This window comes from Simochromis diagramma, unplaced genomic scaffold (genome assembly GCF_900408965.1).
Source record: "Simochromis diagramma unplaced genomic scaffold, fSimDia1.1 OVJJ01000387.1, whole genome shotgun sequence".
Taxonomy (NCBI): Eukaryota; Metazoa; Chordata; class Actinopteri; order Cichliformes; family Cichlidae; genus Simochromis; species Simochromis diagramma.
Window position 1 is genome coordinate 3,621,050 of NW_024387152.1, and position 13,616 is coordinate 3,634,665.

The 13,616-nt window shown below is 41.0% G+C and overlaps 1 protein-coding gene across 3 annotated transcripts; it reads right to left on the reverse strand.

Moving 5' to 3' along the window:
- Positions 1-520: 520 nt before the first annotated feature.
- dclre1b (DNA cross-link repair 1B) lies at positions 521-5,046 on the reverse strand. 3 transcript variants are annotated; one of them, XM_040047988.1, is made up of 5 exons: positions 4,892-5,046; positions 4,403-4,686; positions 3,491-3,656; positions 3,185-3,367; positions 521-2,463 (listed from the first exon to the last, which is right to left on the reverse strand). In XM_040047988.1, the coding sequence occupies exons 2-5, from the start codon at positions 4,598-4,600 to the stop codon at positions 1,250-1,252; spliced, it is 1,761 nt and encodes a 586-aa protein (XP_039903922.1). In that variant the 5' UTR covers positions 4,601-4,686; positions 4,892-5,046; the 3' UTR covers positions 521-1,249. The 3 variants fall into 3 exon arrangements, with proteins under 3 accessions (XP_039903922.1, XP_039903921.1, XP_039903920.1); XM_040047987.1 differs by having other exon boundaries at positions 4,873-5,046; XM_040047986.1 differs by having other exon boundaries at positions 4,403-5,046.
- Positions 5,047-13,616: the final 8,570 nt, after the last annotated feature.

Below are 13,616 nucleotides of genomic sequence, written 5' to 3' on the forward strand. Positions count from 1 at the left end.
ACATTGCAACTTATGTTCAGAAAACACATGGTGCACGGTACAGCCAAATTTTGAACCAGAGAAAGCCTTTTAAGCCTTTATGGTTCAAAGTTTCTGCCTAAAACACAAACCATATTATATTTACTATTTAAGCTCAAGAGATTCATCATTTCTGTTCTCTTAAAGGTTGCTTCTCTGTCAGAGTGGGCTGTTAAACGGTCACAGGAGGTGACTGTAACGTACACAGCTTGTTTATTGTTGCAAATAGTGCTGCTAACTTGCTTTGTTAATTGAGTTGATCATTTTCTAAAGTGTTGGGGTGAAAATGGACTCCTTATGTCACCTGATAGGACATTAAATTAAACATAAAACAGAAGCTTAAATAAAAAAAACGAATCTGGTACCAAATTCTCTCACATGTAATTCTAATCCTGAGACTTAAAACTAATTTTCCCAGCAAAATCCACAAACTGTACAGATTGAATAAAGATTTGGTTGTGCTACCAAAAACATTAAAAAACAAAACAGTAACTAACACATGTTCACATTTAGAAAAAATGTTTATTCACATGGATGTTAAGTTGCATCACGCAGCATCAGTGGTATCCACGAGCAATAATTACGGTAAACTAAATTGTTTAGTTTAATTATTGTTTAAACTAAAAAGGAACAAAAAGTGCTCAGTAAGCAATAACATGTGGCTGATATCTTAATATACAAACAAGGACACAGGAGTGAAACTAAACTATAAACAGTGGTGTTTACAGGGAAACTGAGAATCATCACTATTCTCAAAAATGGCCCATGGTGCAGTGCGGTTTCTTAACACGTATCCCCATAGTTTGGTATAGCTGAAGCACGTACACCCAAAGTGTGAAAACGACCAACACATAATACTGAGAATGTGCCTCAGCTTTGTCCATACAAAAAGTCACTGATTAGTTTTCCCCGACCAACAAACGGATAAAACGTCTTCCAAATGAGAAATAATTATTTTCTGTCGATCTTACACAGAAAAAATGCAAACGTGAGGGAAAAGCTTAAAGAAACAAAAAACAAAAACCATCACTTAACTGTTCCTGCTCAATAACCAATAACGTCCAGGCCACACCAACAACAACAAAAAAAGAAAAAATAGAAATAGCACAAGGAATTAAAGCGCAGGAACAAGTAGGATAACTGCTTTAAAGTGCTTATGACGACACAAAAACACAAAAAGGCCTCTAAAAGAAGGCAAAAACTTCAACCTCAAAATCACCACAAACAAAAATCAGTCTGAGAGGTCATTGTCTTTTGAATACTGTAAAGGTGAAGGGGTAAACTGCTGCACAAAACCTTTCTGCAGGAGGCCGCAGCTCTTAAAGTCCTCCTCTGAGAAGGGGAGGTTCTTTAAAAGTCTGTTTTCAAGCTCCTCTATATACGCATAGTTCAGCAAAGCCAGTGGGCTGGATGAAGCACAGGAATCATTATCAGGGCTGTTCTGAAATAATGTCACGCTGTCGTTCTGATCAATCCCGCAGTGCTGACTCATGGTATTCTCAATTGGCAATGTGTGGCTGTTCTCACACTCACTGTGCTGGTTATTGATTATTTTGGCACTTGTTTCTAAAGACAACGTTGTGGTCACACTGGGCTTCAAGCAGGCATTGGTGTTTGCCAGAATCTCCACTGGAGAGAAGCGGCTCGGTGCGATTTCGCTCAGTGGCGTTGACCCTTCCCTCGCTCTTTCTTCTGTGACTGTCTGGACGATGTTGAGGTTCCACACATCTCCAGCCCCTCTTCCATGTCTGCTGGGGGTGAGCTCTTTGCTCAGGTCCAGGAGAATACAGTCAGAGTCCTTTTCACTACTTTCTGTTTCTGTCTCTTCCCCAGATCCATCCTGCTCCACACACTCTGCCTCCCAGGCTTCTTCACATGACTTCCCAGATCCCCTTACAGGAGACTCAAATACCACTCCTTTAGGAACAAGAGGATGGAAGTGTTTGCGGCGAAGGCTAGTGTATGCTGATGAGCAGAGTTGCCTCTCTGGCTCTCTCGACATGTAGTGTCGGACTGACTCTGGTACCAGGATTTCATGGCGTTTTTTGTGAGGGAGTAAGGCAGAAAGACTTCCAGGTACACATTTTCCTACAATGGGTATAAGGCAGGTAGGTTTAAGTGCTGAGACAAAATCCTCCAGCTCTTGGTAGGAGGAGTGATCTGAATAGGGTACTACATGGACATAAGGGTGGAAAGAGATCAGCGGCCTGCTGGTGGGCAAGATGGCCAAAGTTGGTTGTTCTTTGTTCCACTGGTGCAAAGCAGAGGCACAAATCTCTGACTGGTCCACAGCTCTGATACGGCCGCCCCCTGGCTCAGTAGTGAAGACATCAGGCAGCTCCAGAGCTTTAAGGGTCTCCATTCTCTCAAAGCTCACCTCAATCCAGGTTTTAAATTCCATCGCCAGCTCCAATAGCAGGGACTCTTTACCCAAGGAATAAAGGCCTGCAAGATGGGATAAAGCAACAAGAAAACTTTAGACCTGCAATAACTGACCTTTTTTTAGCTACTGAGAATCAGCAGGAACAAGCTGTGAACACAAGAATGACAAATCATCACCTTCTAAGCTGAGGATGTGAATTAATAGCTTTGAAAGTGAGACAATGTGTTTATCAGAAATCTGAGGAAGAGCTTTGTGTTCAAAATATCGCACAGCTACAAAAAAAATAAATGAAAAAAAAATCCTTCTTTTCAATCCCAACATTGATACTGATATTGCTGTTTTTGTTAATTTTACATGTACTGTTGTCAGACACACCCTTTGGCAAAGAGTGCAATGCGACTCCTGTGTATGTAACATCAGCTTTTGTCCCCTAATGGTGGTGGTGAGGCTAAGGTTCCTATTAGTGCTGTCAGCGTTAATACGACGTTAACACCACAACCGCATTAACGCGGCAAATCCCCGTTAGAGAGTTAACATGGATCGGCCAAGCGAGGGCTGCACGGCATCAACACACGTGCAGCCCTCGTTAACTCTCTAACGGGGATTTGCCGCGTTAATGCGGTTGTGGTGTTAACGTCGTATTAACAAGATTAACGCTGACAGCACTAACTCCTATTAATCTTTGGCAGCATATACACCCAATAAAAAAAATACAAAAAAAGCCATTTATGCACGGTCACAATACAGTAACTGACAGGGCTGCAGCAAGCTGTTTAAACTGACCTATGATAACATTGTGGCTGGGGTGGCTGCGAATAATCTCCTTAATCTGTTGAGTGGCTCGCTGTCTTGATGGCAGGGTACGGTTGGGGTCACAGTTAGTGTTGTCCAGGTACAGCACATCTATGGTGGCGTAGGTCCGTAAGCATGGCTCACGCAGCATTGAAGGAGTGTATCTAAAGTCGCCTGAAATAAATCGGCGCGGAATGTTAATTTACGTGATACCAAAAACTTGAGAAATTAAATCCAACAGGACACAACTTGAGAAATTGCATTTTTCTATGTCTGAGAAGCTTCAGAGAAACAGACCAGTGTATAGAATGGAGCCAAAGTAGCCTTCGAATAGAAACATGACAGCCCCTGGACAGTGGTTGGCATCTATCAGTGTGACCGTGAGCCTCTCCTTGCCAATATCATCCAGTGGGAGTAGGTATGGCTCACCCACTTCTAAAGGATGGATCCACTGTTCTTTCACCTAAGCAGACATGGAAACATTCAGAGGAAAACCAAAAAACATCAAAACCTTACAAAAGACTTTGGTGCAACAGAATATCTACTACTCCAGATCACGGTCAGGTTTAGTCTGAAACACGTTTAAGGTTGATAAAAGATCAAAGTTTGGAAACTATAGAAATAACACCACTGTTATTGTATATTTTGTATAGGGTTGACATGTTGTGCACTCAGATCACAGATGCTTGTGTTTATAACCTGGCAGTATTGAATGTTTATGCGAGTTACTGTTGCCTCCTATGAGTGTGAAACAGCCTGGCCAGTCTCCTCTGACATCAGCAAGGCATTTTTGCCCAGAGAACTGCCGCTCACTTAATGTTTTCAATAAGCGTGCATACTATAGCTGTCCACTGCAGGGTTGAGGGTTTGACACTTCATCTGTCAAAGTGTCCTTGGTACAGAACATCTGCCATTTTACCTGCTGCTTCTGTTTCTGTGTCGGGCTCTACAGTAGCCAAACACATTTGTTACTGTTCCTTCTGTTCCAAAACTCCAGCTTCTTGGCCATGGAAAATCATGTACCGTAGCTGGATAATCATTAATTATACCTGTGCTGTGCCTCCGGTGTGTTTGGCCGAGCCCAGGTGTAGCCAATAGCTCTAACGAGCTCTAATTCAATAATTAAAGGTTTTAGATCCCGTGCAGCACTGCTTCTACACTCAAACATGCATTTGTTTCTTTATTTTTAATGACTACACCCTCCCTTACCTGCAGCTTGAGTTTCAACAAAGTGGCGGTTGTAGGTGAGCAGTAGATGGGGCGATTGCTCCACGTGGACGTCAAACCTGTCGTGTGGTCGCTGTGCATGTGGGACAGGAAAAACAGCCGGGTACCCGGACACTTCCGCACATGCCAGAAGTCCACGGCCAGCGGCGTGTGGGGAATGACTTTCCCGTTTGCGGGCATTGTTATTGCCACCGCTTGAGGTCATCCAGCTGTGTGGTCAGTCGATAGATGTCACGGGGTTTTCGCCTGTGGCCAGCTGTTAGAGACTAATTAAAGTAATAGTTGGGAGTTTGACGGGCAGTTAAGGTTGTCACAGAGCAAACTGCGTATTAAAATGTCAGCAGAAACACAACAGCGTGTTGACATAAACAAAAAAACAAAACCCTTCACTGGCTTCTGGCTAACGGAATCGCTAAATACAAATTTAACACTCGTTACTAAAGGCTACATACTTTTTTTTTTCGTATTGACCTCTGATTTTAGGTTCAGAAAATCTTCAGCCCAACCTTGAGCACCTTAAACAGCTGGCCGGTCGTTACATTTTCACAGTTGTGGCGCTAACAGCAGCTGTTAAGCCCCGCCATTTCTGTTTTCAATTTAACGCTCAACGCCTCCTTTTCCTTCTTCTTCTTTGTTTTCTTTATTGTAGCGGTCATGCTGCTTATCTACAATACTGCCACCAAAAGGCGGCACTCGGCTGGATCCATATAAAAAAACTAGAAACCCCCCCCCAGCAATAGCAGTCACCTCAATATGCTTTATGATGTAAGGCAAACACTAAAAACGTACAATGTTAAAGAGAAAACCTCATCGAATGGTCCCTCAGAGCAGCACTTGGCGACAGTGGAAAGGAAAAATAATGAAATTCCTTTTTATAGGAAGAAACCAAGGATGTAGCAAATGAATTTCAACAATATCCATTTTTAAAACTGTATTTGTAAATCTCTAAAAATATATATTCAATACAGGAGGCTACCAGAAATACACAAAGTAAGTAAACTGTTGTAGTATCCACAAGATGGCGCCAATAGAGCGGAAACAGTCGCTTCATGGCAACTTTGCAGGGCATTTATTGTGTTTCTCATATTTTACGAGATTATAAATTGATAGAGAAGAGCGCTTGATTATTTCTTAAATATATGAAAGCTTTAAACAATTCTAGCGAAAAAAAAGAAAAAAAAGAGAGAGAGATATACTGAAGACTTTGGTGTTTGGATGATGGATTGATTCCCCTCTGAAACCTTCGAGACTTACTTACTGTATCTAATATATGACTATATATATGTAACACTCATAAAAATCATCATCCCAATATGCATTATTTGTTATATACATTGAGAAGGGGGTACTGCTAAATGGGGTCATTGCTATGGTGATGATAGGAATTCACTGTAGCGCCCCACCCCCCGCACCTCTCCACCCTTTCCCTTTGCACGCTGTTCACTTTTCAGGATAATACCTGGGACTGCTGCGCATTCCTCTCTTATCACGCGGCATGAGTTCTCTTTCCATACAGGAGCGCATTAATCACACGCTGCTTTACAGTTAATTATATCACCCCCAAATGCATACCGGCGCACGCATGCGCCCAATCTGCAAGGATTCAGTGGAACCCCTGTTACTATTCACTTCACATCTTTGTGATGGTTCCACAGCGGGAAACTGTAACTAATAAAGATTTTGTCCCTGATGTGCAATAGATGTGTTTATTTTGGGGGTAATGCTGCTCTACGTTCACACCTCCAGCTGCAGTGTTAAAACAGTGTCTAGAGACAAGTAAAATATTGATAACAGGGCAAATATTTCTCATAGATATTCTAAGTATAATTATGCAACTGTGCATAAATAAACAGTAACGCACTTCATTATTATTTAGTATATTCTTTCTCAATCAGCAACGAACATAATTAAATCCCTTAAATAACGCTAGAACCATGCACAAAACCACCGTGCCTTGTTGTGATTCTTCAAATATTATAGGAATGTCAGTGCAGGGAGAAGATTAAAATCAGCAGCTGTTTACATGTATCAAGCCAAAGGTTGCTGAGGTCAGCAGGAGCTGTCTTTCCTGTCATGGTGTTCTGCAAGAAGAAGAAAAAAACAAGCAAACAAAAAAAAAAACAAAAGTGCTGTCAGACAGTACCAGTGATGCTTCATAAGCAGATGGCTGCACAGTCTGTGATCTGCCACTGCTGTTTTTAAAAGGAATGCTTTATATCTAACACATTCTCTTGTGCTAATTTCAGTGTGCAAATGTCCCCATATCCTTTATTCCTCTCTAGCAAATGCTACTACAAAATGTTACTTAAGTTAATACAGATAAAAAGATGTAAACCAACTTGATGTTTTTTGGCAATGACAACGATGATTAAATGAGATTCGGTGGTCCCATAAAAGTTTTTCTCTTAATTATCTAGTTTTTTTTCCTAAATATATAACCATCCCCACGGGAATAAAGACCAGTGTGATCTGTTTTTATTACCCCCATTCATCTGAGTCAACAAATTTGTACAGTCAGACTCAGTGGCGATGGCGGCTTATGTCTCTTTCCCTTCTGGGATGATGCAGTGGTGCTGCACACACACTCTCCCTGCTGCAGAGATATTTACAGACATGTGTGATGAGCTAAAAATGTCCCTCGGGGGCTAAGAACAAGTTGCAGGCTAGAAGAAGCTGGTGAGGACACATATCCTCATTTTGGCAGCCTCTCTCACTTATTCCATCTGTCTTTCTCTGTTTATCTCTCACCTTCTCCCTCCTCCAGTCTCTGCGCTCTTTGTTTCATTTTCTCTGCTTCAGCCTCTGCCATTCCATCATCCTCAATGGGGTTTCAAGGGTCACACCTTTTATGCTCTCATTGTGTGACATAAAAACAGTGTCATGATACCACAGTACAGTAGCATGATTGCTGTCTAGTCCTCTTTACCCTGTGTGTTGAGCACTACCTTCTTATCCACACTGCTGTATAACACCTATAGAGGTGGAGAAGCTGCACCACAAAAGCACTATTGTTTCTCCCCTCATGTGAATTGATAAGTTCAGTTTATTGGACAGGAGTGAGCTGAGAGGTGTGGCATGTAGTCAGCATGGTGGAAATCACCCACGGACCAGCTAAGGGTGCAGTTTTAGGGTCACATAATGCACAGCCATGATTTGTAGCTTACTGTCATTGCAATGCTGCATACAGAGAGAAAAATGACTCTAATTTTCATCCCAGAGAGCTCCAAGTGTTTTAAAATTTCTTTTTATATGATGCAGGGATATGAAAAAATCCTCAGCAGTGAGGATTAATATAGGTAACATGCAAGCTGCAGGGCTGAAAACCCTCATTAATTGTCTATCAGGAGAAGCTGGGACATGGTCAATATGTCAGCCATACTAGCATTTAATCAAAACAGCATTTTTTTCCCCTGAAAAGGGAACAAACAGATACGGGGGCTAAAGAAAGAATAAGAATACGAGCGGTTTGAAAAATGCACAAGAAACATGCTGTAACGCCAACGTGCTTTTAGACACATTTTATTGTGCACAGCCCCCACATGCACCCGACTAAATACTTGAGAGCGGTTTAAGATGGTGGTGAGATGAGTCAAGCATTGTTTACTACACTGACGCTGCAGTTCCTTCTTTGTGCTGTACTGAATTTGTGTAATGTTGCGTGTAATAGGCTATTTCTCCTTACTATCAGCACATCAAGTGTTCATGCACTGAGCAATAAGCAAAAGATTTAATGATAAAATGAGAGTTTAAAGATTTGGCACAATTTCTGCAGAAGCAGACAGGTTTGTTTGACAGAGAGATCCTCTTGTTGTCCCACAGGAAGACTAACACTGACAACTGACTGTCAGCTCCTCAAAAATACACTGCCAACAGACACATAATTTTTCTCCATAGGATGAAGACGAGTGTGATCATTCAGGAATCTGATTTATATACATAGCATGCAACATGTTCCGCATGGCTGGCTTGCTGCTGAGATGACAGATTTTCAATTGCTTCCAAGTCAGCGCCGTTGACTCTCTACTATTATGCTTCTCATGTAAATTGGGACAAGATTTCATAGATTTCCTGTTTAGGTTAAATTGTCCTGTGGATATCAAGAAAAAAAGGGATTTTCTTTTTGGAAGCTCTTTTTTTTGGAGAACTATTATTGTAGGTAATTTACTGAAATGGCTTATGCATCAAATGATGGGTGTGAAGCTAATTTGCAGTAAAAGCATAATTTACTCGCAAGGGAAAAAAACAATCGTACACAAGCACAAGAAACCGGATTAAAGTGAGCAGCTTCAGAGAAAGGTGAGTTCAGAGACCATCATTCTGAATTAGTTTAATGGACATGAATGTAACTTTACTTTTACTCTTCACAGATGTCTCAGCTTTGCCAGTGGTGCCCTGCACACCAAACCATAATAAAAGACATGATAAATAATTGATCAAAAAGGCCCCAAAGAAACTTCAATCACAGGGCTGCCATATACTTTAGTGAATCAATCAATCAATCAATCAATCAAGACAAATGGTGCGTTTGCTCGTGATTTAGCAAAGTGCTTCCCATGTGCATAATGCATGTATGGCACAGTATAGCACAGAAAGGGCTGAATTTACTTCTCATCCAGCACTGAGCAATGTTTGCAGTAATTCTGTCCAATGGGAATAGACAGAAGTACTCTGTTGTGATTGTTGTGTTTGTGCCTGCAGAACTGGGGTGTTTTGTTGGTTATTTGCTTAGAGAAACTTCAGAGGAACTGGCACTGAGCAGCTGCAGAAAATGGGGTTAACCTTGTTTATACCTATTACTACAGTCAGGCTGGTAAAGCATGCAAACGTCAGAACAATACTTTACCCTGCTGGTAATGAGGCACCAGAGCGCGCGCGCGCACACACACACACACACACACACACACACACACACACACACACACACACACACACACACACACACACACACACACACACACACACACACACACACACACAATCACAGTGGGCCTGAAGCTCAGTCAAGTGTGTTAAGTTGATGTGAGTATCCCTGTGACAGGAGCTTAGTATACAGTTTACTGAGAGAGGAAAAACACCAGGCTGGTAAAAATCCAGGAGCCAGTGTTTCAGTCTGTAAGGCTGTGAGTAACTACTCCTCATTACCTGTCACATTATATCCACTAATTGACGAAACAACCAGTTTAGTAGATAGCCCCATGCACTTTGCAACTACAGATTGATTTGCAGTAAATTAAATAGTTGCAGTACTCTCATGAGACAATCAGAAGACAATCAATACACTGAGTCTGCAATATCAATTTGCTGTATAAAAGCAGGGACACCATCATTTTCATTGCTTATAAAATCCATAAAAATGCATTTTAGGGAAAGAATCAACTGTAAAGTCATGTGAAGCTTCATTTTTCACAAGGCCTATCAGGCTCTAGAGACTCATAGCCCCGTATCCATCCTGCCACAAAAACGATGAGCTTGACCTTTGTCTGCAATCGCTTAAATGCAGAGTCAGTAAATTTCAAATATGAGATCAGAACCACTTATTTTGATAGCAGTTTAAGTCTTTTGTCCCCCAGTGGATTAGGCAGCCGAGGGAGTTTGCACAGGAAGACAGAAAAAGAGAACAAGCAAGCAAGGCAGTTATGGATTACATGGGGCTTGGTGTGCTGTGTCTCAGCGAGGCGTTAGATTTGAAAATCGAAATCAAATTGCAAACTCAAGCTGTAAATGTTTTATCAGTTGTCACCACATTAATGCCACAGTTTATTTTGGCTTAGTGGATAAAAGGATGTTTTTTCAGTGATATGAAATGAATGAGGAAAAACTAAAACGATGGCAGATTTTTCAGCACAAACAGAAAAAAGACAGAATCCTTCCTTTAGTTTACCTTAGCTGGCTTTCTTGCTAACCCACTTCTGTTATGCTCTTGTTATCATTTAGAAAATTGTGGATTTGCACAGAGCAACAGAAAATGGTTGATATTACTTATGAGGCTCCAGTTGGGCTGACATAAAAGAAACTTTTGTGGCATATCTCCCGGTGGTTTTATCCCAGGATGCTTCTGTTTGTGCCTTTTTCTTCTCTCCCACATGCCTTTGTTGTGTTTTCAACAGCAACCCTTTGTTTCTGTTATCAGGCTTCAATTTTCTTCTCAATGTTTTTAGATGGCAGTTCACTTGATATTCTGACATCCCAATATGTAGCACACTATACTTCATCATGATGGTGGTAACTTTACTTGATAAGATGAAAGCTGTGCATTTTGTGCGTCAAATATATACAAAAACAGATTGACACAGTTTTATGATGCATAATCATGTGACGCGCACCTTTTTTTTTGTGTGCAAGACATTGGATTATATTCAGATATTGCTTGTGGATAGAATCAGTCAGTCAATCACTTTGATTGCTTGATCATGCACAGCTTCATAAATGCAATGAAAAAATACTCATCTATGTGTGCTTCTTGTGCGGTTTTAGTTTTCAATTTGTGCAGTTCTTTCTAAGGTTAGCAATGCAGCCAAACTGAAAAGCCGACCAATTATGACTCTGGGAGGTGACCGAGTCCAGAAGATTCCCTGAGAGATGGGGGACCCTGCTAGAAGGATGACCATCAATCAGTCCTTTTATAGACCAGCAACATGTAAGCTATTTGGGGCAATGCTCCTACCATGATGTCTGGCAAAAAACAGACAACCCTTCTGATAATAATAACAGCACGAGGTTATCAAAGTTCTTTTCATTGCCAGAGACAGAAACACAGATCAAAACTGAGAGATGGGTAAATATAGATGATTCGTCAAGAAAAACTGCTCACACTTCATGCAATATGAGACTACAGCCCAACAGTCAACCAGGTGCCAAAAACAGGACGGGCTACAGGACACGTTCTTGAGTAACCCAGGCAGTGCCCATATTTAAACGCCAAAGAACATCTGAGAAACCTAAAGTAGGATGTTAACAGCCCCTTTGCATTCACTTTTCAAAGTCATAGCATGATCTCTTAGACAATCCAGCTGTGGACTTCTATGAAGTGTTTTAAGGGTCAGAAAACGTTTGTATTTTTTTTCGAGCACTTAATAGTGAATTTTCATAATAAAATCCTTAGTATGGATTTTCAGGATAAAAAAAAAAAAAGTCGAGCCAAATATATAAAAATCCTACAAAAACTGAAGGGGAGTGAGAACATGTTTTAACATCGAATTTATTTGCCAGCGATTTTAAAACAGGCAGATGTGAGCACATGGGGGAATAAAAGCCCAGGTAAACATCCTAGAATGCTTCCACCTTAGAGAGGCGACAAAATTACAAACGCTCTCTTATCTTCTGCCCATGAACCAACCAGATGCTAATATGTAATTCTTAAGGATGGCCCACTCAGCATCAGTTATAGTCACTGCAAAGTAAGGTGAATCACTCTAAGTGCTACGGCGGTAGAGCACTGAGAGAGCTGATACAACAGTTTCAAAGATCATACAAGGAAGTCTTCGTGTGACCTCGGCATATTCAGGGCAGGGAAAATAAATTAGAGTAGACTGCAGATTCCCATGTACCCACTTAATCGTAACAGGATTCATCCTGTTAACCTCAACCTACAGAATTACATAATTTATTTTGTATACTGGTAAAAAACATGCTCTGTATGGAGTGGAAATTTTATGTTCAGTCTCCTATGACTCTGGAGAGATGTGGTAATTCAACTCTATGGGCATTTTAAAGCTCTTCTTAATGGTGCTGTCTCTTGGACCGCACTGCATTGAAAAGTGTTTCCAATTTTAATAAACGTTTACTGGCACTGACCAATGCCACATACCACCGCATTTAATTCTCAGCTGGTGTGCAACGCCCGTCTACTGTTCTGTCCTCCTCATCCATAAACAGGGCTGGACGAAACAATAAAAATGTCTTTAAATGCAGTTCAACACGACACCACAGATCCAAATAACTGAGGAGCTGTATTTACTACTTTCAGACAGCAAAACTTGATTATGAGCCGTAAAAGTATTACAGGTCTGTTGCATTGGATTGCAGTAGGCTGTGAATCAAATGAGCTGGTGAGACAGCTTGCCATTCACATGAACTAAAACTACCAATATGAGTCAAACATGAGATAAATTGCTGTTCCCAACATGATTAAGACAACTGCAGACATTCCCTCTGAAGTCTGAATGCCCACGGCTGCAAATCTACGCAGCAGAGTGGTTTACAATAATGAGGCTTAACAGCAAGTCTTCATTTGTCTTCATTGTCTTCAACACTTGTCTGCTTTAACAGACTTCAGAGGTTGAAAGTAATGTTAAAGCCACAGAGGCATTGCAACAATGAGCGGTTTGATAGCATGACAGCAGAGAGCATGGGTTAAAAAGAAGCTGAAATCACACACACTCACATTGCATCTTCAGAGCATTTAATCATCAAGATAAGAAACCGGTGTTTTGCAAGACTACGTCAGAGTTTAGAACTGACAAAAGGCATATATGTGAGGGTTACAACCCTATTCAATCTAGAGTTACATAAAAGACACAAACTGTAAGAATAGGATGATTATAAAGATGAAAGAAACACAGAGATAACATCACAAAAGCAGAAAATTTAAAATGTAGAAAAGAAGGAGGAACTGGAAAACAGAAAGCTGCAAGTTATAAAGTCACCAAAATCATCAAAGCAAACAATTAAAAGACGACATACTTTTCAACATATTTTTAAACAGTCATTAAATTGTCAAATTAATTAATAAATAGCTTTTAAATGTTTTTTTCATAAACACATCACATGCAGATTTTTGATCAACATTGTAGAGCTGAAATGGTGTGTTTATTGTTCTGATACACACACACACACACACACACACACACACACACACACACACACACACACACACACACACACACACACACACACACACACACAAACTGGCAGTGGTGCCAAAAAGCTGGAATCAACAGAGCAGCACAAAGGACCAACCACTGACATCAGTGACCATCAGAGGGGCTGCCACAGATGATGCCTCTGAAGCCACCAATCTTGACACATACCTAACAGGGTCTGGTTCTCTGCAGGCACCAAAGTCAGAATGGTTCTGCACTACACTCCCATTGGTGGAAAAGAGGCATGAGCGAACAGCAACGCCTTCATAGCAGAACAATAATTCTTTGTGGGTTTGTCATCACAAGTGACTAATTTAAAGCCAAGAAATCACAGG